Source organism: Canis lupus, chromosome 15, assembly GCF_011100685.1.
Source record: "Canis lupus familiaris isolate Mischka breed German Shepherd chromosome 15, alternate assembly UU_Cfam_GSD_1.0, whole genome shotgun sequence".
NCBI lineage: Eukaryota > Metazoa > Chordata > Mammalia > Carnivora > Canidae > Canis > Canis lupus.
The window spans coordinates 26943818-26967030 of NC_049236.1; the positions used below are offsets into that span (position 1 = coordinate 26943818).

Consider the following 23213-nt stretch of genomic DNA (forward strand, 5'->3'; position numbering starts at 1 on the left):
AGTGCTCATCACAACAAGTACCCTCTTTTTATGGTTCACCCAACTATGAAATATTTTTAAAAAACATATGGTAGGTGCCTGGGTAGCTCAGTCAGTTGAGCATCCTACTCTTTTTTTTTTTTTTTTTTTTTTTTTTTTTTTTTTTGAGCATCCTACTCTTGATTTTGCTTCAGGTCGTGATCTTGGGGTCCTGGGATCTAGCCTTGCATCAGGCTCCCTGCTCAGTAAGGAGACTACTGGAGGATTCTCTCTCTCTCTCTCTCTCTCTCTCTCTCTCTGTTTCTCTCCATGCTCACATGCTCTCTTTCTCAAATAAAATAAATAAATCTTAAAAAAAATTAAAAAGCTAATGGCTTTAATTTTTTATTCAACAATCAAAGATTACTTTCTACTTTGGCTTGTTAATTTTTTTCTTTTTTTTTTTTTTTACTTTTATCCTCAGTGTCAAGCCAACAAAATTAAAAATGGTGAAATTCAGCTTCTCCTGTAATAACAGGTGCTGAATAGGGCAGAATGCAGAGTATCACAATAGCTATTCTTATTTTTCCTGGTCTTTATTCTTTTAGAAGTTGTCAGTGTGAATGGCGACTTCTTTTCCAAAAGCTATGTTAAAAAGTTTGATATGCTGACACTAATATGTATTCCCTAATGAAAAAAAAATTAAATTTTATTGAAAGTGGCTCTAACACTTCCTAATTTATATTTCATCAATTTATTTAATCAATCGCTTTTGCTCTGTAGGGAAGGAAAAAAATAGCTTTTATTTCTACCCTTCTAAATTCTCAGCTGAAATCCCTGTAACAAAAGTTAGATTAAAAAAGAAAAGCTTAGGGATCCCTGGGTGGCGCAGCGGTTTGGCGCCTGCCTTTGGCCCAGGGCGCGATCCTGGAGACCCGGGATCGAATACCACGTCGGGCTCCCGGTGCATGGAGCCTGCTTCTCCCTCTGCCTGTGTCTCTGTGCCTCTCTCTCTCTCTCTGTGACTATCATAAATAAAAAAAAAAAAAAAAAAAAAAAAAAAAAAAAAAAAAAAAAAAAAACAGGGAAAACCCTTCACTTTAAATTTCTAAAAAAAAAAAAGAAAAGAAAGGAAAAGCTTAGAAATGTATTTAATATAAATTTTACATGACATGGGAGTCTTCATAAAGAAATAAAGACCTAAAGAAATAGTTAAACCTAAGCATTTTTATATTAGGTTTCATGAAAAGTAGAAGGTCATGGAAAATATGATCAGGGGAAAGAGTATGAGCTAAGCATAGTAACCTAGGAAATTTATCAAGGCCTGTTTTTCAGAGTCTTCTTGTCATCCCTTCATCTTCAGATAAGAATAGTTCTTTTCTTGGGATATAGGGAAGATACCTTTCACAGGAGGGTCTTATGGCTTGTTTCTGGGGGCGGTCAAAAAGTCCTTCCTGGACATGACATTTCTCAAATTCCTGCAGCTTAAAATATTCAGTGTGCCAACGTGGCACATTTCAGAGTGGCATATTCTGAACCCCATCAACTCCAATACTCCACACACTGCCTATTGCAATTTCATATAAACAACATTTAGAACTTCTTATCCATGATCAGTAGAATAACTAAGTGATGATAAAATGAAGAATGAAGCACTGAAAATACAGACAAACCAAAGACCGAAAGAAAAACAGGAAAAGAAAATGTACCCACTTGCTGAGCCTTACCATTCAGCGATTTTGGAAGATTCACTGTCAGTTGTATAGGTGTTCCATAAACATGATTTACACGTGTTCTTATTCTTAGCATTATGATTTTTGCTAAAAACCAAAAAAGTTGATGGTGATGATGATGATGATGATGATAATAGTTATAACAGGAGATGTTCTTCTTAACATGGAGAACACCCTACATTCAGGAAGCCCAGAAGTCCTCTTCTTTACCTGCTTTCACTTCATTCAATGTAAAAGAGCAGTCCTCATGTTAGTGTAACTGAGGAAAATATCCCTCATCTACCTTTTCTTGTTGTCATATCCCTTAGGAGATTTTGATGATAGTGGGCTGAGGAATTCATTCATTCAATGACTGGTTGAGAAGAAATGTGCAGGTTACAGTCAGTGAAACTTGTATGCATTTATAGAGAGATATAAGATGCTGTCCCTGAGTTTTCTTATGAGTTTTCTTACAAGCCTTTCACTTTTTACCAATTTTCATATTATTTATCACCCAAAATACCTATTAGAGTACTTTAAAATTTCCTAACTTGTTTCTGTTCAGAAGATGAAGGAATAAACTGATGATTGGACAACCGAATGCAAATTAAACCCATAGCAAAATTTACACTATGAGGAGGAAATAATTTGTTGGAATGTGATTATTTTTTCTAAGCATTTGGAGTTCAAGTAGCTTATCAATGATAGTTTATCAAGTACTTTAGGCCAGAAGCATTATCCATTAGCTGTAACTTTCTATTCATAGCAAAATAGATTGAAGACTTGTATAGGCTTTGAGCATTACGATGATGATAGCAATAGTCATGACAATAAAGGAAAATAACAATAAAAATGTTTACATCAGTCCTTTCTAATTTCCAATAAGTATATTGCTATGAGAAAAAAAAATTATGGCCATGTCTGGCAGAGTTTATCACTCAATGCTACTTTGCCTTAAACTTACTAGTATGAGGAAAGAGAAAATTTCATTTTAATTCCCAACAATTATAAAATTATTGAAAACTGTTTTTAAAAATACAGGGGAAGGAGTATATGCAAGAACCACTTCTTTATATGCCTTTTTAATTTTTTTATTTATTTTTATTTTTTATTTAAATTCAATTTGCCAACATTATATGCCTTTTAAACTGTACTCTGGAATCTGAAGAGAAATTAAGACAGAATAATTAGCATTTTGACTATATTCTGTACCTTGATAATATTCCTTAAATAATCTATCTGGAGAAAGGAAAATATAATCCAATTAGGAAGAATTAAGAGATTAAGCATATCGATAACCTACTCACTATCAGCATACATTGCTATTCAAATTTTGCTACTGTTGCTGGGCAGCCTAAGGGAATATGGAGAAAATGCAGCATTGGTTGATTCAGCGCCTGAAATTGGCAAATAGATACAGGCTGGGAAGAAATTAGACTTCACTACTGGGCTTGTAAGTGTATGACTTAAGTATTTGTTATGATGAGAGACACCTAACTCTGGGAAATGAACAAGGGGTTGTGGAAGGGGAGGTGGGCAGGGGGCTTGGGGTGACTGGTGACGGGCACTGAGGGGGGCACTTGACGGGATGAGCACTGGGTGATATGCTATATGTTGGCAAATTGAACTCCAATAAAAAAATAAGTATTTGTTATGGGCAGGGAGGGAAGTGGACCTGATGGGTCCTTTCTCTTACAGTGAAGGGAGGGGGGCTCCCTCTTCTCCCAAGTCTAGTGTCTCCACTGTGAACAGGATCACATCCTCCCTTGCCAACTCAGCATCGGCTCCTCTACTTGCCCCCTTTTATCAACATCATCACTTACCCCCTTTCTACTTGATCAACGTACTCCGTTATCATACAAAATCTTGATATTATTTCCTTCCTTAAAAGAAACAAGCAAAACCCCCCCTTGTCCTCACGTCCCTCTCTAAGTTACTGGCCGATTTCTGTCCTTCAGATCTGAAGGTTTTCCACACTATTTTTACCTATGTGCCTATAGTTAAGTAAAAGACATTCTTACTATTAATTAATACTTTATGCACTTCATGTTTACAAAACTAGTTTATGAGGACCTCTCATCTACAACTGTGTTTTTATGGGTACCAAACATGTTTTCTTTTCTTAATAGAATGGCGGCTATAGTAATCCAGTCATACTGGCGTGGTTACATCGTGCGCAGACCTATTCATTTCTCTACAAGACTGCATACTGCTGCTGCAGTGGGACCCCTGGCGTCCCAGCCAAATTTTAACGTCATCAAGAATAAAACTATTTTAAAGAAAGAAAAAAGAGAAAATACTGTGACTATCCAAGAACAGAGGAAAAAGGCTGCTATTCTTATTCAGGTTAGTTGTAATCTTGTGGTGAAATAGTCCTGAGAGATGTATTTGTCATCTTTCACTGGGTTATTCTGTATAACAGACAACCCCCAAGTCTTAGTGATTTACAACTGCTGGATTTATTTCTTACTCAGGTGATATGTAGGCCGCAGGTTGCCTATATGAGTGTCTACAATTTGGAAATATTGTTCTCATGACCAAGGGCCAGACTGACCCACACAATCATATTTAAAGCTTCTGCTCAGATATGTCATTTCCCACATTTGCTAACATTTGATTAGCCATAGTAACTCTCATTTGGTCTAATCCACAGGTCTTTTTAGAAGCATGTTTAAAAATCTAAAATAATTGTTAAAGTCGTTCAAATACACATTCAGATTAAACATTCAGAAAGTAGATAGTGAATAGACTTGATTCAGCCTCACCAAGATCAGATTTTGAAATGAAGTTCAGTGTCACAATCATCTTTCTATTTATTTATTTGTCAAAAATTTTTTAGAACCTACTATTTGTCAAGCACTATTCTGGGCTCAGGACCTATAACTATAAACAAACCAAACCATACAAGTTCTCTGCCCTCCTGGAGTTTACATTCTGATGGAAGAGACAGAAGTAAACAAATATATAAATATAATATAAACTAAATAAACACATAAAATAAGGTCTGTAGAAATTCATGGTACTGTGCCTGAAATGGAAGATAGTAACCAAAAATTGTTTCCCTTTATTCATTCATTCAATAAATACTTCTTGACACAAAAATCTTACTAGTTCATATTCTGTTGGGATGAAGGGTTAGTATATAAGTACATTAGATAGTGGTAAGTATTAAAAGGAAACGTGAAACAGGAAAAGCAGGATAGGAGTATCAAGGAAAAGTTTATCATTTCAGATATGATAGAGGTGGAAGACCAGGAAAGGTGACATTGCAGTGAGAGATTAAGCCATTGGGTATCTGGGGGAAGAACATTCCAGGCAGTAGAAGATCTGATTTAGGAGCAAACTGCAGTGTTCCAAGAGCAGCAAGAAGCCAGTATAACTGGACAGTGATGGAGGGCAGAAGGGTAACACTTACAAATCATAAGTCATGGTAAAGACTTTGGTTCTTGGGGATCCCTGGGTGGCTCAGCGGGTTGGCACCTGCCTTTGGCCCAAGGCGTGATCCTGGAGTCCCGGGATCGAGTCCCATGTCAGGCTCCCTGCATGGAGCCTGCTTCTCCCCCTGCCTGGGTCTCTGCCCCTCTCTCTCTCTCTCTGTGTGTGTGTATGTGTCTCTCATGAATGAATAAATAAAATCTTTAAAAAATGACTTTGGTTCTTACCCTGAATGATATAGAAAGATATTACAGGACTCTGAACAGTGGACTCACATGGTCAAGTTCATGTTGTATACTGTAAGAAGGCAGAAGTTGAAGCAGAAAAATCAGTTAGGAGCTATTATACTAATGCAGACAATGGGTGATGGTGGCAAGGATCAGAGTGTTGCAGTACAAGTGGTAAGAAAATCATATTCCAGAATATATGTTGGTTTATTTTGAGGTATACACCCTTTGAAGGTAGAGCTATAATATCAGTTCATGGGGGATGTGGGATAGGAGAGATAATGAGAAGTCAAGGATGCCTCCAAGGCATTGCCAGAAGCAACTGGAAGATTAGCCTTAAAATTAAGTTGCTGACTTTCCCTATTAAACCCATAGTTTTCAAATTTATCTTTGCTATGGTTCTAATGAATATATTCAGTATTTCAGCTGACTTACTTGTCTCAACTGTACTCCTAAAGGCAATACACAGGCAAAAATGTTATTAATGCCTGAATGGTGGTGGGAGTCGAGGTAGAGCAATGGATTCAAGGAAACTGAAAAGAAAAAACTCCAGTTACTATCTCAAAATATTGCTCTGCTACATGAGGAATAAATAGATCATGCAGACCAAACTCCCTCCTGTTATCAGTTGATGAGCAATATTTTTCCAGCATTAATGGTACATGGATATTAAACTTTTGCTTCATTCTCTTCAGTAAGGAGAAGTTCACTGCTTTGTGAAACAATCTAGTTCAGTGACTGACATCTCTGCTGAATGTTTTTGGTTGAGCTTCTGTGTATCTGTGACAAAAGTAAGCGTAATCCAGCCTTTCTCTGTTACTTAGAACAAGTCTCTTTTGTTGTACATCATGGTACTTAAAATCATCGAAGTCATTTCAGTTTTATTTTCTTGTCTGCTGAGTACAAGCACCGAGTTTCTTAAACTATTCATATTAAAATTTGAATTCTAGTACTGCCTAACCATCCTGGAGAGCAGAGCATGATATAGTAGAAAGAACCTGGGCTTTAGAAGGGGCAAAATGGAAATTTTACGATGGATGTTGTAGAGACTGCTCTCTGTTCACCAAACCTTACATTCTCCTCCTCTTCCAACCATACAGCCACTCTAGATATCCCACCTTCCCTTGCACTTTAGCATGGCCCTTTTTCTGAGTTCTAGCCAATACAATGTGAATGAAAGATACATGCACCACTTCCATGTCTGCCACGGACATTCCTTCATATTCTTTTCCCTTTCTGGTTGGCTGAAATGAAGACAGCTCCTGAGGCATTCTTGGAATGTAGGGTCAGCAAAGTCTGGGTACCTGAAACACTTTATGTTAAAGTGCTGCCTCATTGTCTTTGTCAGTTTCTCAGTGTTTGTTAGGTGATTAAGAAATAAGCTATTGTTTTTTGAGTTATTACACATCTTTGAATATTTTTGTTATAGTACTTAGCTTTCCCCAACTAATATAAAGGACATAGGATATACCTTGAGAGATAGATAGGGTCCATTGTAAATATGTAAGAGAATGGAATTCTAGGTAGGATAGTGGATATAAAAGAACCTAGAGGGATCCATGGGTGGCGCAGCGGTTTGGCACCTGCCTTTGGCCCAGTCCTGGAGACCCGGGATCGAATCCCATGTCGGGCTCCCGGTGCATGGAGCCTGCTTCTCCCTCTGCCTATGTCTCTGCCTCTCTCTCTCTCTCTCTGTGTGACTATCATAAATAAATAAATAAATAAATAATTAAAATATAAGCAGAATTGCCAACCCAGGAAATTAATTTGTGAGAAATGAATGATGAATTAATCGTAGATGGGGATTAGTTTACGGGGGAAAAGTTGAAACCTTGACAGAAAGAGATAAGCTTAGAAGAAGAATCCGAACATTTTATATGTTACCATTATTTCTCATATACTGGATAGAGATGGCTGGAACTTGAATCGCTGGCCCCATGGTAGATTTCAGGGGGGAAATATCTGTTTCACACCAGAAAGACACACACTGTGTATTGTATTTTAGAGCTTTGTAGAAGTCCTATCCCTGATGAATGGGGCTGGATCCATTGTGAACCACACCGAGCCAATCCTTGTCATTGAAGGCCTGAATTAAAGAGTTCTCTTTAGACCTTCTTTTCCCTAGTTCTGCACGTCACCTTGATATCTTCTATAACCAACCTACCTCTTTCCACTCATAACTAGATAATTTGAAACACATCCCAGATATCTTTCTTTTATAAATATCTCAGTCTGAATTTCTGTAAGACCTATTGTTTTAAGTATTACCAAACTAAAAATTGAAAATTATTTTTCATTATCACCAAATATCAAATCAATATTCAAATTTCTTTGCTGTTTTACAAATGTTCATTTACAGATTTTTCTTGATCAAAATATAAGTAAGGTCGTCATTCTGCCTTCAGTTTAAATGTTAAGTCTTTTAAATATATAGCAACCTCCTCTCTTTTTTCTTTGCAGTTTATTTACTAAGGAAACCAGGTCTTTTGTCCTGTAGTTTTCTACTTTCTGAATTTTGCCAGATGCATTCCTATTGTATCACTTACATATTTCTTGCTCCCTTATTTTCTGTAAGTTGATGGTAGGTTTTAAAATTTGATATGATTTGCATTTGACTTTTTATCAAGAATATTTCTTAAGTGGTGGTGTGTATTACAGTGAGGAAGTACATAATATCTAGTTGCCTCTCTTTTTGGAATATTAGTGACCACTGATAATCATTGCCTAGATCAATTCTTGTATTAATAGTTTGCAAAATATTGGTACTCTACAAATAATTTCTTCATTTATTAAATAAAATATGTCAGTAAGAGAAACGTTGTTTACTTGACTATTTAGTTACCTTGAGGTACAGTTTATCCTGGAAAGGCAGGTTAATTTTTTTATGACTTTTTTTTTTTTTTACCAATTTTTAGATTAATGAGGTTTCTTAGCATCCTTCAGAGGTCACCATGATACGTTCTATAGTGATGTACACATAAACTTTAAAAATATATGATATATTTAATTCCATTGCAGTCTTATTCTTATTGGTGCTCAAATTGTCCCTTATTTGCCAAGATAGCTTCAGTTAGGCTTTTGTGACACAATTCAGTGTTTTTTAAAATTTCCCTTGCTTTTCAATGTGCTATGATGTTTTGGGTTCATTTTGTATACATTTTGCCCCAGGCCTGGACTCAGTCATTGCTCCAAAGATCTTTGATTCCTTTAGTGGGAATAATACTTAGAAACCAGTCTGGATTTTAGGTATGCATTAGGGGTATTAGGAGTATTGTTGTTACTGGCATGGTCATTGTTTTTATAAATTTTTCATTGTAGTGAGTTTACAAATACATATATTAAAGAAAAAATGTATCATAGGTTCATACTGATATTATAAAATTAAATTTAGGACTTCAGGATTTTTTTTTAAATTTTTATTTATTTATGATAGTTACACACAGAGAGAGAGAGAGAGAGGCGCAGAGACACAGGCAGAGGGAGAAGCAGGCTCCATGCACCGGGAGCCTGACGTGGGATTCGATCCCGGGTCTCCAGGATCGTGCCCTGGGCCAAAGGCAGGCGCTAAACCGCTGCGCCACCCAGGGATCCCTAGGACTTCAGGATTTTTACTTACTTGATTTTATATTTGTATTTCTTTTCTTCTATGGAAAGTTTTGGTTCCAACGAATGACATTAATATAATTGTTCTTTTTTTTTCTTCCCCTTTTCACTCCCCCTTCTGTGTGTATGCGTGTGTGTGTGTACATGTGCACATACATAGTGGAAATTAACAAAGATCATGCAAATGAGAAAACAACACAAGCTATGCTATTTATTCAGAGAGTACTGTAGCAAGGAAGTCAGCTACCATCACTTGCCTTTAGCATAGGCTCAATGGCAGGAAAGGGAATAGGAAATCTTTAGAGTGGAGAGATAGAGAGAGAGAGAGAGAGAGAGAGAGAGAGAGGTCTCCAGGTATGGTCTAACTGAAGGTTTTGGAATGGGGAAGATAGAAAGTGGGCAGCTAGAAGTAGAGCATATTCTGTGATTGGTTGGGAAGCATATTTGGTGATCTCTGGTTGGTCCTGAGTTAGAAGTAGGAACAAAAAAAGGGAGGCAGACAGTCATGGATTGACCAAGTCTTGATCATTTTTGGCTAATTGCTGCTGAGGTTGTGGTTTGGCTTTCTAAGTTGGTTGCTTATGAGGTTGTGGGTGACTTCTATTGTCATATATAGTCTGGCTATTGTCTATATATTCCACTTCTCAAGATATATGTTTTCTGTAATAGCAATACCAATATTATTGTTACTAACAATATGATTTATGAAAACATTTAAGTTATCTTTTGTAATTAAATTTGTCTTTTGAGTATATTTCACTAAGAATATAGTCAAACAAATCTATTTTAAAGTCACTTTAAATAACTTCTGTGTGTGCGTATGCCCATAGCATGAAAACATATTTTTTTATTTCTTCAGGAATTCCTTTTTATTTAATATTTGTTTGTTTTATAATTATCTTAAGCATTTGCATAGGTTTGCACAATTCCAAAGTAAAATCTAAGAAAAGTATATTCAGAGAAGTCTGGCCTCTGTTGCTGAATCTTCTATCCTATTTTCTGCCTCTATACTTAATAATTTTTAAATGTAATTTCATAAGTTATACTTTTACCTTTTAAATATTAACAGCCACATATATATTTAAATATATATAAGTTTATGTAATTTATATGTTTATTATATATTTATATACAGTCTTTCATAGATAAATGGTAGCATGCAATACATACTTATTTTTTTATACTTATTCTATCCTGGAGCTCACTCACTACCTCTTAGTCTCTAAAAGCTGCTGTGTTCTTGGAGTAATGGTTAGGAAAGCTTTCTCTACTCCAACATTACTGAGGAATCTGAATGATTTTAATTCTATTTTATGTACTTAGTTTATTTTAAAATGAAATTAGTTAATAGTTATGGGCCAGGATAGTACTTCTCTAATATGGCCATTTGTATACATTGAAATTTTCCTAAATGTGTTAGTTTATTTTATACATAATTATTTGAAAATTAGAAAAATTGGTTTTCCTTTGTATCTCTTTCTTTTAGTTTAGAACGGGTCCTGGTGGAATTGTCAGATAATTGATTGGTTGACCTACATGTGCAGTTGAGGGAGTTTTAAAGATTCTTTTCTGCTTACCACAAGAAAAGTCTCCTGAGATTCAGAACTTTAGACATATGCAGTTGTTTAATTTATCTTACAGTTTTAAGTGTCACATAAAGTTCAAAAAACAGATTATTGAGCCATTAAACTAAGGTCTTAGATGTTTTATCTTCCTAATGGGATAACACAGAGAATCTGGTTTGTAGTGTGATCTATAACCTTGTATAACATGCTTTAAATTTTTGTTTAGGCAGTTTGGAAGGGCTTTCTTTTGAGAAAGAAACTGACAACAGCTTTAGAGGCTATTAAGAATGAAGAATCTGAAGAAGAATATGAAGAAATAAACTTAGAGGATTTTACATTTGATGAAGTAAGTACCAACTACAAAATATAAATACTGGTCTTAAAATTTTTTTAGCATACTATTTTGGAGCTAAATCCATTTCTAAGATTTTTATCCTCTTAATGCTATGTTATAGATTTTTTTAAAACAACACTTGAAAAGGTATACTTCTAATTTCTTAATATCTTATCTACTCTATAGTGTGTATAGTGTGTAAACGTGGTCATGGAATATTTACAAGAGTTTCTGGGTGCTCTCTGACTAGATTTATATAATGTTTTATCAGTTATACTTCATTAAATATAACTCTGAGCCTATTTATGCTCTGCTTAACTTTATTTTATAGTTTTTTGTTGCCTAGAAAAATGAGACCACCCTCTTTAAATTGTTATTTAGGAATTCCATAGTAAGGTAGCACATTATACAGTCATCTATACCACTAGTTTTCTGTGGGTTCCATATGCCTCAACCAAATTGAGCACCGTTTTATTGTATAGAGCATTTGCCTTTCACATTCTGGTTTACCTCTCTTTGCTTTCTCCTCTTCAGGCAGTTACAAACACATAAACAGCATTCAGATGAAGATGTAGAACATATGAACACCCCCAGACTTCCTCATGCCTCTGTAGTAGTCATATCTCCATTGTTAGAGATTAGTTTCCCTCATATTTGAACTTCCTAAAAGTGGAATAATGTAGTATGTACTCTTCTTTCACTTAATAGTATGTCTGTGAGATTTATCTATGTTGTTGAATGTCATTGTATATACACCACTCTTTTGAAAATACCTTTTTATTCTATTATTTACAATATACCACCTTTTAAAAGTATATTCTACTATGGGAAGATATCTGTTGTTATTTCTAGTATTACCTATTATGCTTAAACACTATGAACATTCTTGTGCATGTCTTTTGACATGCATATTCACCTTCTTTTAGGAATAGGATTTCTGAGCCTTAACTTTTATCTAGGTTTAGTAGATAGTGCATAATGTTATTCTAAATTGATTATATCAGTCCTATCAGCAAAATATGAGGATTTCAGAGAAGCTTAATCTTCACCAGGACTTTGTATTTTCATGTCTTTTTCTTCCATTCCAGTAAGTTTGTAGTGGTATCTTATTGTTTTAATTTGCATTTCTGTCATAATTAATAATGTTGAATACCTTTTAGTGTGCCTCCTGGCCATTTAGTCAGTTTTATGACATGATCAAGTGTTTGCATATTTTTCCATTGAGTTGTGTATTTTTTTTTTCTTATTGACTTGTAGAAGTTCTTTATATATTCTGAATACCACTCTGTTTTCCCTTGAAAATATCCTGCTTAACCTCTGGAGTTTACCTTTCCACTATCTTTCTCATTAATTTTAATGAACAGAATGTTTCTAACACAAATTAAAAACTTTTTAATTTTTGTGACCTGTAAGAAATCTTTGCTTACTCTTAGATTATTAAGATATTCTAGAAACTTTATTAACTTTCAGCATTTAAGTCCAGATGCATCTGGAATTAATTTTTGTGTATAGTATGAGGAAAGGGTCATGTTCCCTTGGATCAAATGAACATAGAATGAATGAATGAATTTTTAGACTATGAATTTTTTAAATCCATGAACATAGACTGTCCTACCATTTGTGTAAGCCATTTAAAATTTCTGTCCACAATGCTCTGTAGTTTTCTTTGTGGTGGTCTTGTACATTTTTGGTTAGATTTATTTCTAGGTAATTGATATTTTCTGATAATGTATTTATTTTTGTATATTGACCTCATATTCAGCCACTTTGTTGAAAGTTTATTAGTTTTAGTAGGCTATCTTTAAAGTCTTTTGCATTCTGTATATACAATCATGTCATCTGAGAATAATTAAAGTTAAAGGAAATCTTATTATAATGAAAGGGTCAATGATATAATGTCTTAACTATACAAAATATGTACGTCCTAATAATAGATTCAAAGTACAAGGCAAAATTTGACAGAACTAAAGCTCATTTTAAAAAACCCACAATCATAGTAGGAGATACTATTATTTTTCTGACAATAACTGATAGAATCCCTCCCCTCAAAATCACTAAGGACTAAGGAGATTTTTTAAAAAATATTTTATTTATTCATGAGAGACACACACAGAGAGAGAGAGAGAGGCAGACACAGGCAGAGGGAGAAGCAGGCTCCATGCAGGGAACCTGATGTGGGACTCGATCCCAGGTCCCCAGGATCAGGCCCTGGGCTGAAGGCAGTGCTAAACCACTGAGTTGCCCAATTTAAAAAAAAAAAAAAACAAAAAACAATAAATAAGCCTGAAGTAACTGAGACCTTAATAGCAACATACTTAACACTCCTTTCAAGTACACATGGAACATTTCCCCAAATAGATTATATGTTGAGACACACTTACAAGAAACAAAAAAATCAATTTCACATCAAACTCTTCCAGAAAACAAAAATAGGGGAAACACTTCACAATTAAATGTTCAAAGCCAGCATAACCTTGACATCAAAATCTAGTTTCCCTCTTTAACTAAATGCCTTAGTGGCCACTTCCTCCAGTATTTTCATAACTACAGCTTTCTTTTGATGGTAATTTTATAGTAGTATATATTTTTCTAACCATTCCCATTCAACATTTCTGTGTTTTATATTTAAAGTGTGACTCTTATAAGAGCATATAACTGGATTTTGTTTATTTTTATATTCTATTCTGACATTTTTCATTGACATATTCAGATTATTTTATTTTAATATATAAGTAGGTTTATAAATACCATCTTTGTCCTATGTGTTCTATAGTCCTTTTTTCATTTTTTATTACCTTCTCTTATATGAATCAGGTTTTTTGTTTGTTTTTCTCTTTCCCTCCTTCATTAGCTTGTTAGTTTGTGGTTATGTTTTTCTATATGCTTCATTTCTTCTTGGATTAACATGCTTCCATCTGGTTTTATTTTCCTTCCCCTGAAGGATTTTCTTTAGTAATTATTTAACTTCAGGTGAGTTGTTTTATTGGTTGAACTGTTCTCTTACTTTACATTTTGAAAGATATTTTCTCTAGGTATTGAATTCTAGGTAAAGTTTTGGTATTTAAAGATGCTATTTCATTAGCTTCTGACTTTCATGGACTCTGTTGAAAAGTCAGTAATAAGTTGTGTATTTTCCTTCTCTAAAGATATCCTCCCACTCCCATTCCCAAGACTACTTTTATTTTTTTTTTCCAAGACTACTTTTAAGGTTCATTTTCTCTGTTTTTCAGCATTGCTATGATTTTATTTGTATTTACTCTGCTTGTAGTAAAGAGGTCATATAGCTTCTTGAATCTGTGATTTATGTCTTTCATCAATCTTGGAAATTTCTTGACCAGTTATTTCACACATATAGTCTGTTTTATTATTTCTCTTCTTTGAGGTAAAATGGTTCCCAAAATATACATTTAGAATTTGTCACCATTTTATATGTGTCACTTAGACTCTCTTTTGAATTATTCTTTTTTTGCTTCTCTGTTTTAATATGAATGTTTTCTACTGACCTATCTTGTAGTTTACTAATCATTTCTCTTGAGCTATATAATCATTTTAGCCTATATTTTGAATTCCTAATTTTAGTTATTGCATTTTTAGACCTAGAATATTTACTTGATTATTTATTGTAAATTCTGGTTATGCTGAAGTTTTCTATCATTTCCTATATTTTCAAGACTTTTTCAGTTAATTGCAACATATGGATCACTTGTAGGTTTATTTCTATTGACTGTATATCTCTTGCATTTTGAGGAAACCAATTCTCTTTTTTAGCATTTAACCTTTGATTAAGTTTCAGACATATATGGAAAAAATGTAAAGACCCTGAAAGATGTTTTCTTTTTCTAAAGAGAATTTAATTTTAATTTTGCAGGCAGATAGCGCATGGGCAGAGATTCTTTTGAGGCTTGTTTTCAAGCTTTAATAAAGCCCTAATAGGGCTGATGATATTTCTGGTTTCTCTTGGAGGTTAAGCTAATATAGTGTCTTAACAAAAAGTGGCGTGTTTACCAGGTCATCCTCACCTTGCTTTTCCCTCAATTCTAATACCTTTTGGCACTTTTATTTTGCAGCTTTTAAATTACAGTGTAATTTTAGTGTGATTTTTTAAATTTTAAATTATAAAGTAATTTAGTTGATTTAACTTAACAAGGTTTATTTTCTCTGTTACCTAATACTGGTTAGAAGCCAACATGTAAAAAAAAGAAAAATATCTTTAAATTTAAACATTATAAGTCCTCTTATGAGTCCCTAAATCTAGAGAAAATGAGAAAAGCTAATATAAAATTATCTAGAAAACCAACCACAACAGTCAAATTTGGATTTGTTTTTGTCTCAGACCCAAGTAAAATTGAGTAAGTTAGCAGGAATAATTTTTGAGAAGGAGGCAAATGTGTCAAGCTGGGCAACTTTTAGCTCTGGAGTTCATGTTTGATCCCTACCTCAAATCTCAAATTAACTTCAAGAGTATAACATATTCCAGTACATTGTTGGAAAATAAACAAGTGCTATCTAAATTATAGACAAAGGAAAAGACTAAAGTTACATTTTGTTTGATAGAAAGAGGTACATATGGCATATAACAGCAATCTCCAAAACTATGAGCCACCATGCTTTTGCATTGGGGATGGAGGAGAGGGTTTATTTATTTATTTATTTTTATTTATTTCTAAGATTTTATTTATTTATTTGACAGAGAGAGCACAAACCAGGGGAGAGGCAGAGGGAAAGGAAGAGAAAATCTCAAGCAGACTCCCTGATGAGCACAGAGCCTGATATGGGGTTGATCCCAGGACCCTGATATCATGACTTGAGCCAAAGTCAGATGCTTAATTGACTGAGCCACCTAGGTGCCCGGGAGAAGAAGATTTAGAAAGTGAGATTTGAGATTCATAACATGCCAAGATTCCAAACTCTAAGGATTCTAAGATGCTCCAAAAGTTATCAGGAAGTATTAGAAAGAACTATACTGGGGATAGTAAGAGGCAACTTGGGCAGAAGAGGAGGGAAGTGTTGGGGTGGGGAGGGGATAGTGAATGGAGGAGGAACAACATCAAGTCATGACTTGTAGCATTTCTAGGACTTGTTCAATTCTAACTGACTTGTGTCTTAGGACAAGTCTGATCCTAGTTTCATGCATCAAATAAAATCAGATAGATGGCCTGAAAAATTTTGCATATATACACCCAAATAAACACGAATGTTATTTGTAGCCCTTCTTCCTGATAGCCTTATATTCTAGACTCTCAAAGTTAGATTGTAGAATAATGATTTCTTCTCTGATCAAAAGCCAAATACGTATATATCTGATCAAATGTTATATTGTGAACACAAAGTTACAGATTTATAAGTTCAAGTTCATTTTTAATATGTAAGTAAATTTGTAGTAGTCTTCTAATAAGCAGAAAGCTTTCCAGATCCTCAGTTGTAAGTTAAAGAATATCTGAACAGAAGGTTTTCTTAAGCAATAACTATAATTTGTATAAATGTCCAGTGGTAAGCATGATATATTAATATACATTTTTAAAACAGTAGTATATTTATAATCTTGGCCAATTCCTCCTGACATTTTGAGATTTTTTCCAACATTCAAAGTACTGCCAAATATACTTGATATTAATAAGCTTGAACTCACATAAATCAGTAGTCTTAGTAACTTTTTGGTTGTGATTGTATAATTACTAAAAGTATCTTTAGCATTTTATACTAAGCCTTCTCTATGTTTCTAGAAATTTCTGAGATAGTGGTTAAATAATTGTTCTGGAATCTTATGAAAGTCTGTGACCTTGCATTAAAAAAACTATTTTCAAAGTTTTCTGCATTTCTAGATGTCAATTTAAAGACTAAATTTTTCCCAGACTTGGTATAACTTCTTTGAGAAAGAGACTTCATTAACATGTATATGATATGGCAAAGAAATCACTCTTTCTGAGTCTTTGTCCTTCTGTAGAAAGAAAATAGCTGGAGTTCTAGAGAATATAAAATAGGAGGTGGTTGGCAGGTGTTTAAAAGAAAAAATTAAAAAATTAAAAATTAAAAAAAAGAAAAAAAATGTGTGCATGTCTGTGTCTCTTGTATGTGTGTTTATACAACAGTGTATAAATAACTCTCCTTGTCTACCAATACTGACCCTTTCCATAATCAGTCCTCAAGTGGCACATTATTCTTTAAATTTTCTTCCAATTTTTTTTTATTGTAGCAAGATACACATAAAATTTACCATCTTAATTTTTAAGTGTACATTCAATGGTATTAAATACATTCATAAAGTTGTGTTAACCATCACCACCATGTAATCTATATCCAGAACTTTCTTCATCCTGTAAAAACTGAAACTATATAGTTATTAAACAATAACTCCTCAATCCCACTGGAGTTATAACACTCCAGTTTGAATTTATACCCTCTAACTTGAATAGTATCCCAAAACTTGCTCTTTTACAGCTCCATCTCTATCTCTTTCAGTTGTTGATATCACAAAATTACCTCTTTATAAACATAAACCAATAATTCCTTTAAATGCATTAGTATCTTAAATTATGTAAGAAATTAAATATGGAGTTATAAGCCAAAGTTACAATAATACTAGCTTTTTTTTTTAATTTTTATTTATTTATGATAGTCACACAGAGAGAGAGAGAGAGGCAGAGACACAGGCAGAGGGAGAAGCAGGCTCCATGCACCGGGAGCCCGACGTGGGATTCGATCCCGGATCTCCAGGATCGCGCCCTGGGCCAAAGGCAGGCGCCGAACCGCTGCGCCACCCAGGGATCCCAATAATACTAGCTTTTAAACTAATAATTATTTTTATGTATTAGTCTCCTTAAATCATGTAGGAGACAAAAAGTAGAGTTACAAACTGCCATTACAATAATACTAGCTTTTAGAATTTCCCGTGTATTTATCTTTACTGAGATCTTTGGTTTTTTTCATGACTTCAAACTGCTATCTAGTCTCTTCATTTCAACCTGCAGGACTCCCTTTAACATTTCTTTCAGGGCAGATCTAGAGGTAATAAACTCTCTCAGCTTTTGTTGATCTGAGACTGTTTTAATTTTTCTCTTGATTTTGAAGGACGGTTTCGACAATATAAGAATCTTGTTTGGGGCACCTGAGTGGTCCAGTGGTTGAGCATCTGCCTTTGGCTCACATCGTGGTCCCGGGGTCCTGGGATCAAGTCCTGAATCAGGCTCCCCGCACAAAGCCTGCTTCCCTCTCTGCCTATGTCTTTGCGTCTCTCTCATGAATAAATGAATAATTTTTTTTAAAAAATCTTGGTTTACTGTGTTTTTCGTTTTGTTTTGTTTTTCTTTTTTAAAAGATTTTATTTATTTATTCATGACAGAAACACACAGAGAGAGAGGCAAAGACACAGGCAGAGGGAGAAGCAGGCTCCATGCAGGGAGCCTGAGGTGGGACTCCATCCTGGGTCTCCAGGATCATACCGAGGCCTGAAGGCGGTGCCAAACCGCTGGGCCATTGGGACTGCCCAGTTTTGTTTTGTTTTTTTAACTTGCTGCACTTTGAATATATCAGCTCACTGCCTTCAGGACTTCAGAGTTTCTGATAAGAAATCTGCTAATGTCTTATGAGGATTCATTGTATGTGACAATTTGCTTCTCATTGGCTTCTTTCAAGTTTCTCACTTTGGCTTTTGAAAGTTTGATTATGGGTCTCGGTTTGGGTCTCTGAGTTCTTTGTATTTCAAATTCATTAAGTTTCTTGGATGTTTATATTCAGATCTGTCATTGAAGTTGGGAAAATTTCAGCCATTATTTCTTCAGATATGCTCTTTGCTTCTTTCTTTCTCTCTGCTCCTTCTATAACTTCCGTAATACATATGTTGGCCTGCTTGATACTGCATCACAGGTCCCTTAGGTTCTATTCACTTTTCTTTAATCTTCTTTTTTTCTATTCCTCAGACTCAGATAATTTCCATTGTCCTTTCTTCAAGTTCACTAATTCTTTTATCTGTCAACTCAGAGACAGATCTCTCTAGTGAACCCCGCTAGTGAATATTTCATTTCAGCTACTGTACTTCTCAGCTTCAAAATTTCTTCTTGATTTCTCTTTAGACTTGCTATCTCTTTATTGATATTTCCATTTTGTTTATACATCCTTTTTTCTCCTTTTAGTTATTTGTGTGTCTTCAAAACAATTATTTAGGAATCTTTGTCAGGATGCCTGGGTGGATCAGTAGTTGACAGTTCTACCTTTGGCTCAGGCCATGATTGGGATTGAGCCCCATGTCAGGCTCCCTGCATGGAGGCTGCTTCTTCCTCTGCCTATGTCTCTGCCCCTCTCTCTCTCTCTGTCTCTCATGAGACATAAATAAAATCTTAAAAAAAAAAATAAAATCTTTGTCTAGTAAATCTGCCATCAGGTATTTTTTTAGGGATAGTTTTGGTTGATTTATTTATTTTTTCCTTTGAATCAGCCATAAAATTTTCTGTTTCTTTGGATGGCATATTACTATTTAAATTTACAGTTGGACATTGAATGTAGAAATTATAGTAATTCTAGAAATTAGATTCTCTTTCCCAGGGTTTGCTGGGATTTTGTTTTTCTTTTATTGTTTTTGTTTTTATATTATTGTAGACTGTCTCTATGCTGAGGATCAGCTGAGTTATAAATTTAAGGTCCTATCAGGTCTTTTCTGAGCCTGTGCCTTTCCCTGGATATATATGTTGACTTTCTAATTTCCCACATTTATGCTAATGCTTTTGAATAGTCTAGCCTTTTTTTTTAAATGAGCATCTTAGTCTGATATCTGGCTTCCAAAAGATGAAAAAGAGAAAAATGAATGGGTGGGGAAGGACACTAGCCCATTGAATCCCCTGGAAATCACTTAGCTAGTAGAGCAGAGGCTTGCAACAGTAGGGGAAGTACAAGGACCCCTACCTCTTTGCACCTCTGTGATAAAAAGTAATCAATGATCAATGCACAAATCACGTTATTTGGAGGACAGAATTCTCATTGTATATGCTGACTCCACAAGCTATGTGCAAGCTACTCCTAAAACACATGAATAGCTGCCTACCTCAGGGTCTGGGGATAGGGAATAGCTGCTCCTGGACTAAAAGCTGAAATTGACTAAAACTAACCACTATTTACCATCTAAGTTTTCCCCTGGAAGTTATTAGCCTTCCATAAACTCCAGAGTTCCAAAACAGTTTTAACAGATGTATTTTGCCAGTGTAATCATTTTCTAGGTTGGAAGACAGGTTCCCAGTTCTTCCTACTCCACCATCTTCCCAGAATCCTCTGGCACATTGCTTTTTATCATATTGTCTCCGTATTTTCACATATTTCTCTTCACTTTAATAGTTTTCACCAGAGTAAGAATACAAATTTGATGATTGCTGCTGATATGCCAAGGGCCTTGATCCTTCCTGGGGGTAGAACTGGATTTTTCTTTACTTGTCATACAAAAGAAGGAATTAAAAAATCTGAGCCCTGAATCCTATTTGCATCAAATAGCACTTTTTAAACCAAATATGTATTCTTAAAACATATATAACTGATATATAACTGTGATATATATGTTAATAATGTCTGCCTAGAAAAAAATGGACAATGTACCTATCAAACAGCTGAGTAGAGGTAACTTATTTGCATATATTCAAATAACATGAATTTAAATAGGTATTCTAAGACTAAGTTCTAGAAGTAAAAGTCTGTCATTACACTGCTAACCTATAGTCAGGATGTCTTAGTCTTTCTTTCCCAATGATCTTTCAAGATATAGTCAAGAAACACTGGAATTGTATAAGTGGAAATTGTATTTAGTTCTCCTCAGAATAGAATCATTCCTGTTTATAAATCATAAATGTGTAATTATTGGGGCACCTAGATGACACAATTGGTTAAGTGTCCAACTCTTGGTTTTGTCTCAGGTCATGATCTCAGGGTCATGAGATTGAGCCCCATATCGGGCTCCTGCTTAGTGTGGAATCAGCTTGAGATTTCCCTCTGCCCCTCCCCTCGTGCTCTCTCTCTCTATCTCTCTCTCTCATAAATAAATAAATCTTTGAAAAACGGTGCCTGGGTGGCTCAGTCTGTTAAGCATCTGCCTTTGGCTCAGTTCATGATCCTAGGGTCCTGGGATCAAGCCCTGGGTCATGCTCCAGGGAAAGCAGATTTCCCTCCCCCTGCTCATGTGTGCACTCACTGTCTCTTAAATAAATAAAATAAATAAATAAAATCTAAAAGAATAAATAAAATAAAAAATAAATCTTAAAAAAATAAAAATAACATGTTTAATTATTTTAGAACCTTTTAAAAATCAAATTCATAAGCATGCTGATCTTTTTTTGAAAGATTCAAAAACATTATGAACCACAGAGGATTATTCTACACCATATTAGAAAATCCAGGCAAAAAAAAAATAGATAATTATATCCTAAATGATGTAATAATAACATTCTTGGTATAGTTCCATATCAAAAGATAAAATAAATTTGGTAATTATGTAAATGGAATAAGGATGTTTTAAAGATAAAGAGTGAAGGGATTTATAGTAGTGTCGTTTCAAAGTTTATTTTTTTTATTATTTGCACACTTGAATTAGAGCCTATATTATTAGGATCCATGATTTTTATGTTGCCACAAAATTCATTTTTCCATCTATTCAGAAAGTTTGTGAAATTTTTGAAAAAATTAAAAGCTGTCTTATAGATAGGGTTTATGAGAATAATGTGTTAAAGTACCATAAATTTTCAATAATGATGTTTGGTAGAAAAAAAAATTTGCATTATAAAGAAATAAAAAATTATTTCCCTCAGCTACATCTTGAGTTGACACAGAATCATGGTTATCAAACAGTTAAATACATTGAACAATCTGCACCTCTTATTTTTTGGAACACTTGAGGACTCAAATTCTCACTTTATCCCACTTAGGGATGAAAAGTCTCCTATTTTTTTTACAATGTTTGCATTAAACAGATGTAAGACATCTCACAATAGCAAGTAGCACACTTTCCTGTAAATGAAAATTCTGATATATTCTCTTAACATTCATAGTATAAAAGGCAATTTAAGAGATTCTTTGTAAAAGTTATGCAAACTGAATTATGTACATTAATGTTTATTATTTGTGCAGGCTGCCTTAGAGAAAGAATGGCTAGCTTTAGATTCCACCCGCTTCCCTTCACAAACACTGCTTCTCCCAAACCAGCTGCACCGGCCAAAGGTAACATGTCATGGAAATCTCTTAGTGCTCCATCTTTGCTCATTTTTTAAGGTTATGCTGGCTGCAGTGATTAATAATGCAATTTATTGACTTGAAAAACACAATTACTTTTAGAAGCCTCTGACTTCCTCCTCATCCCCAGATGTAATTTTTCATATAGCTTTTCTTTCATTTGCTCCTAATTTTTTTCTTTATTTTGGATTTCTTTCAACACTTTATTTCACAGTAGCAAAAAAAAGTGATACACTTCAGCTGCATATTTGGCAGCAGACTAAAATCACTAGTTGACAGCACTTTAAAAATACAAAAATATGCATTAAGAGGGCAACAGCTGAAGATTCTCAGTCGGAGGTCAATGGGCTGCAATATCTGTTATTTATTTGATAATCTTTGAAGTTTTTGTTTTCTGATATTTTTTAAGATTTTTGCAATTAATCATTCTGTATATGCAAACAATACCAGAAAGCATATCCCTCACCACTACAATAAAGACATTTAGATGTGTATTAATAAATTTAATTTTATTATAATTTTCAGTTATATGTGTTTCCCTGGGGAGGCTACTCAGTAATATGCATGGAAAGTAATATGATATAAATGCTAGAATTTTTCAATTTATTTTATACTTAATATACATTATTTTCCTGATAAGTTCTCTGAAACCTTAAAATATGATGAAACTTCACTGAATGTACCAAGTCATCCAGCTCAAGCATGGCTATGTAATGAGAATGAAAATTTGTTTTCATCAGAACATGCACAGTTCAATAGCAGGTAAGCTAAACTACTCTTTTAGAGGATCAACCCATGATGAGAATATTACACCTTAAAAAGTAATAAAATGATGAAAATTAGGTACAAATTTACTTGTTTAGAGGATGGAAAAGCATTTAGTGTTATAAATGTATAGACTTTATGGGGTTTTCAATAAAATAAAATGTGTGAGGTAGCTTCATTAAAGCAACGACAAAAGTTAAGTGTCAGTGAAATAATGTCATTAATTGTTGTAAATGTGATCTTTTAAATATTACTATATAGGTAGAGATAAGGATTAGAATAAAAATTCCAGTGCTGCATTTCTTTCGACAAAAGGATTGAAATATGCTTCAAGTAATTGAAATGTAAACATTTTAAATTAATGGCAGACTTTTATTACTTTTCAAGATAAAGTTTTTCTGTAACTTAAATGGAT

At 34.2% G+C, this 23213-nt stretch overlaps 1 protein-coding gene across 18 annotated transcripts in view; it reads left to right on the plus strand.

Annotated features, from left to right (window-relative positions):
- The window catches only part of LRRIQ1 (leucine rich repeats and IQ motif containing 1), a 214825-nt gene that overhangs the window by 76809 nt on the left and 114803 nt on the right, over nt 1-23213 (plus strand). For 16 of the 18 annotated variants that reach the window (XR_005370432.1, XR_005370429.1, XR_005370430.1 and 13 more), the window contains 4 exons: nt 3800-4016; nt 10727-10846; nt 21932-22021; nt 22674-22795. Coding sequence is in view for 10 of the 18 variants with exons in the window: in XM_038558582.1 (XP_038414510.1) it covers nt 3800-4016; nt 10727-10846; nt 21932-22021; nt 22674-22795 (549 nt within the window). In the remaining 8 variants the exon portion in view is untranslated. Of the gene's footprint in view, nt 1-3799; nt 4017-10726; nt 10847-15524; nt 17123-21931; nt 22022-22673; nt 22796-23213 lie in introns of those variants that run through there. The other 2 variants (XR_005370433.1, XM_038558583.1) reach the window with 2 other exon arrangements.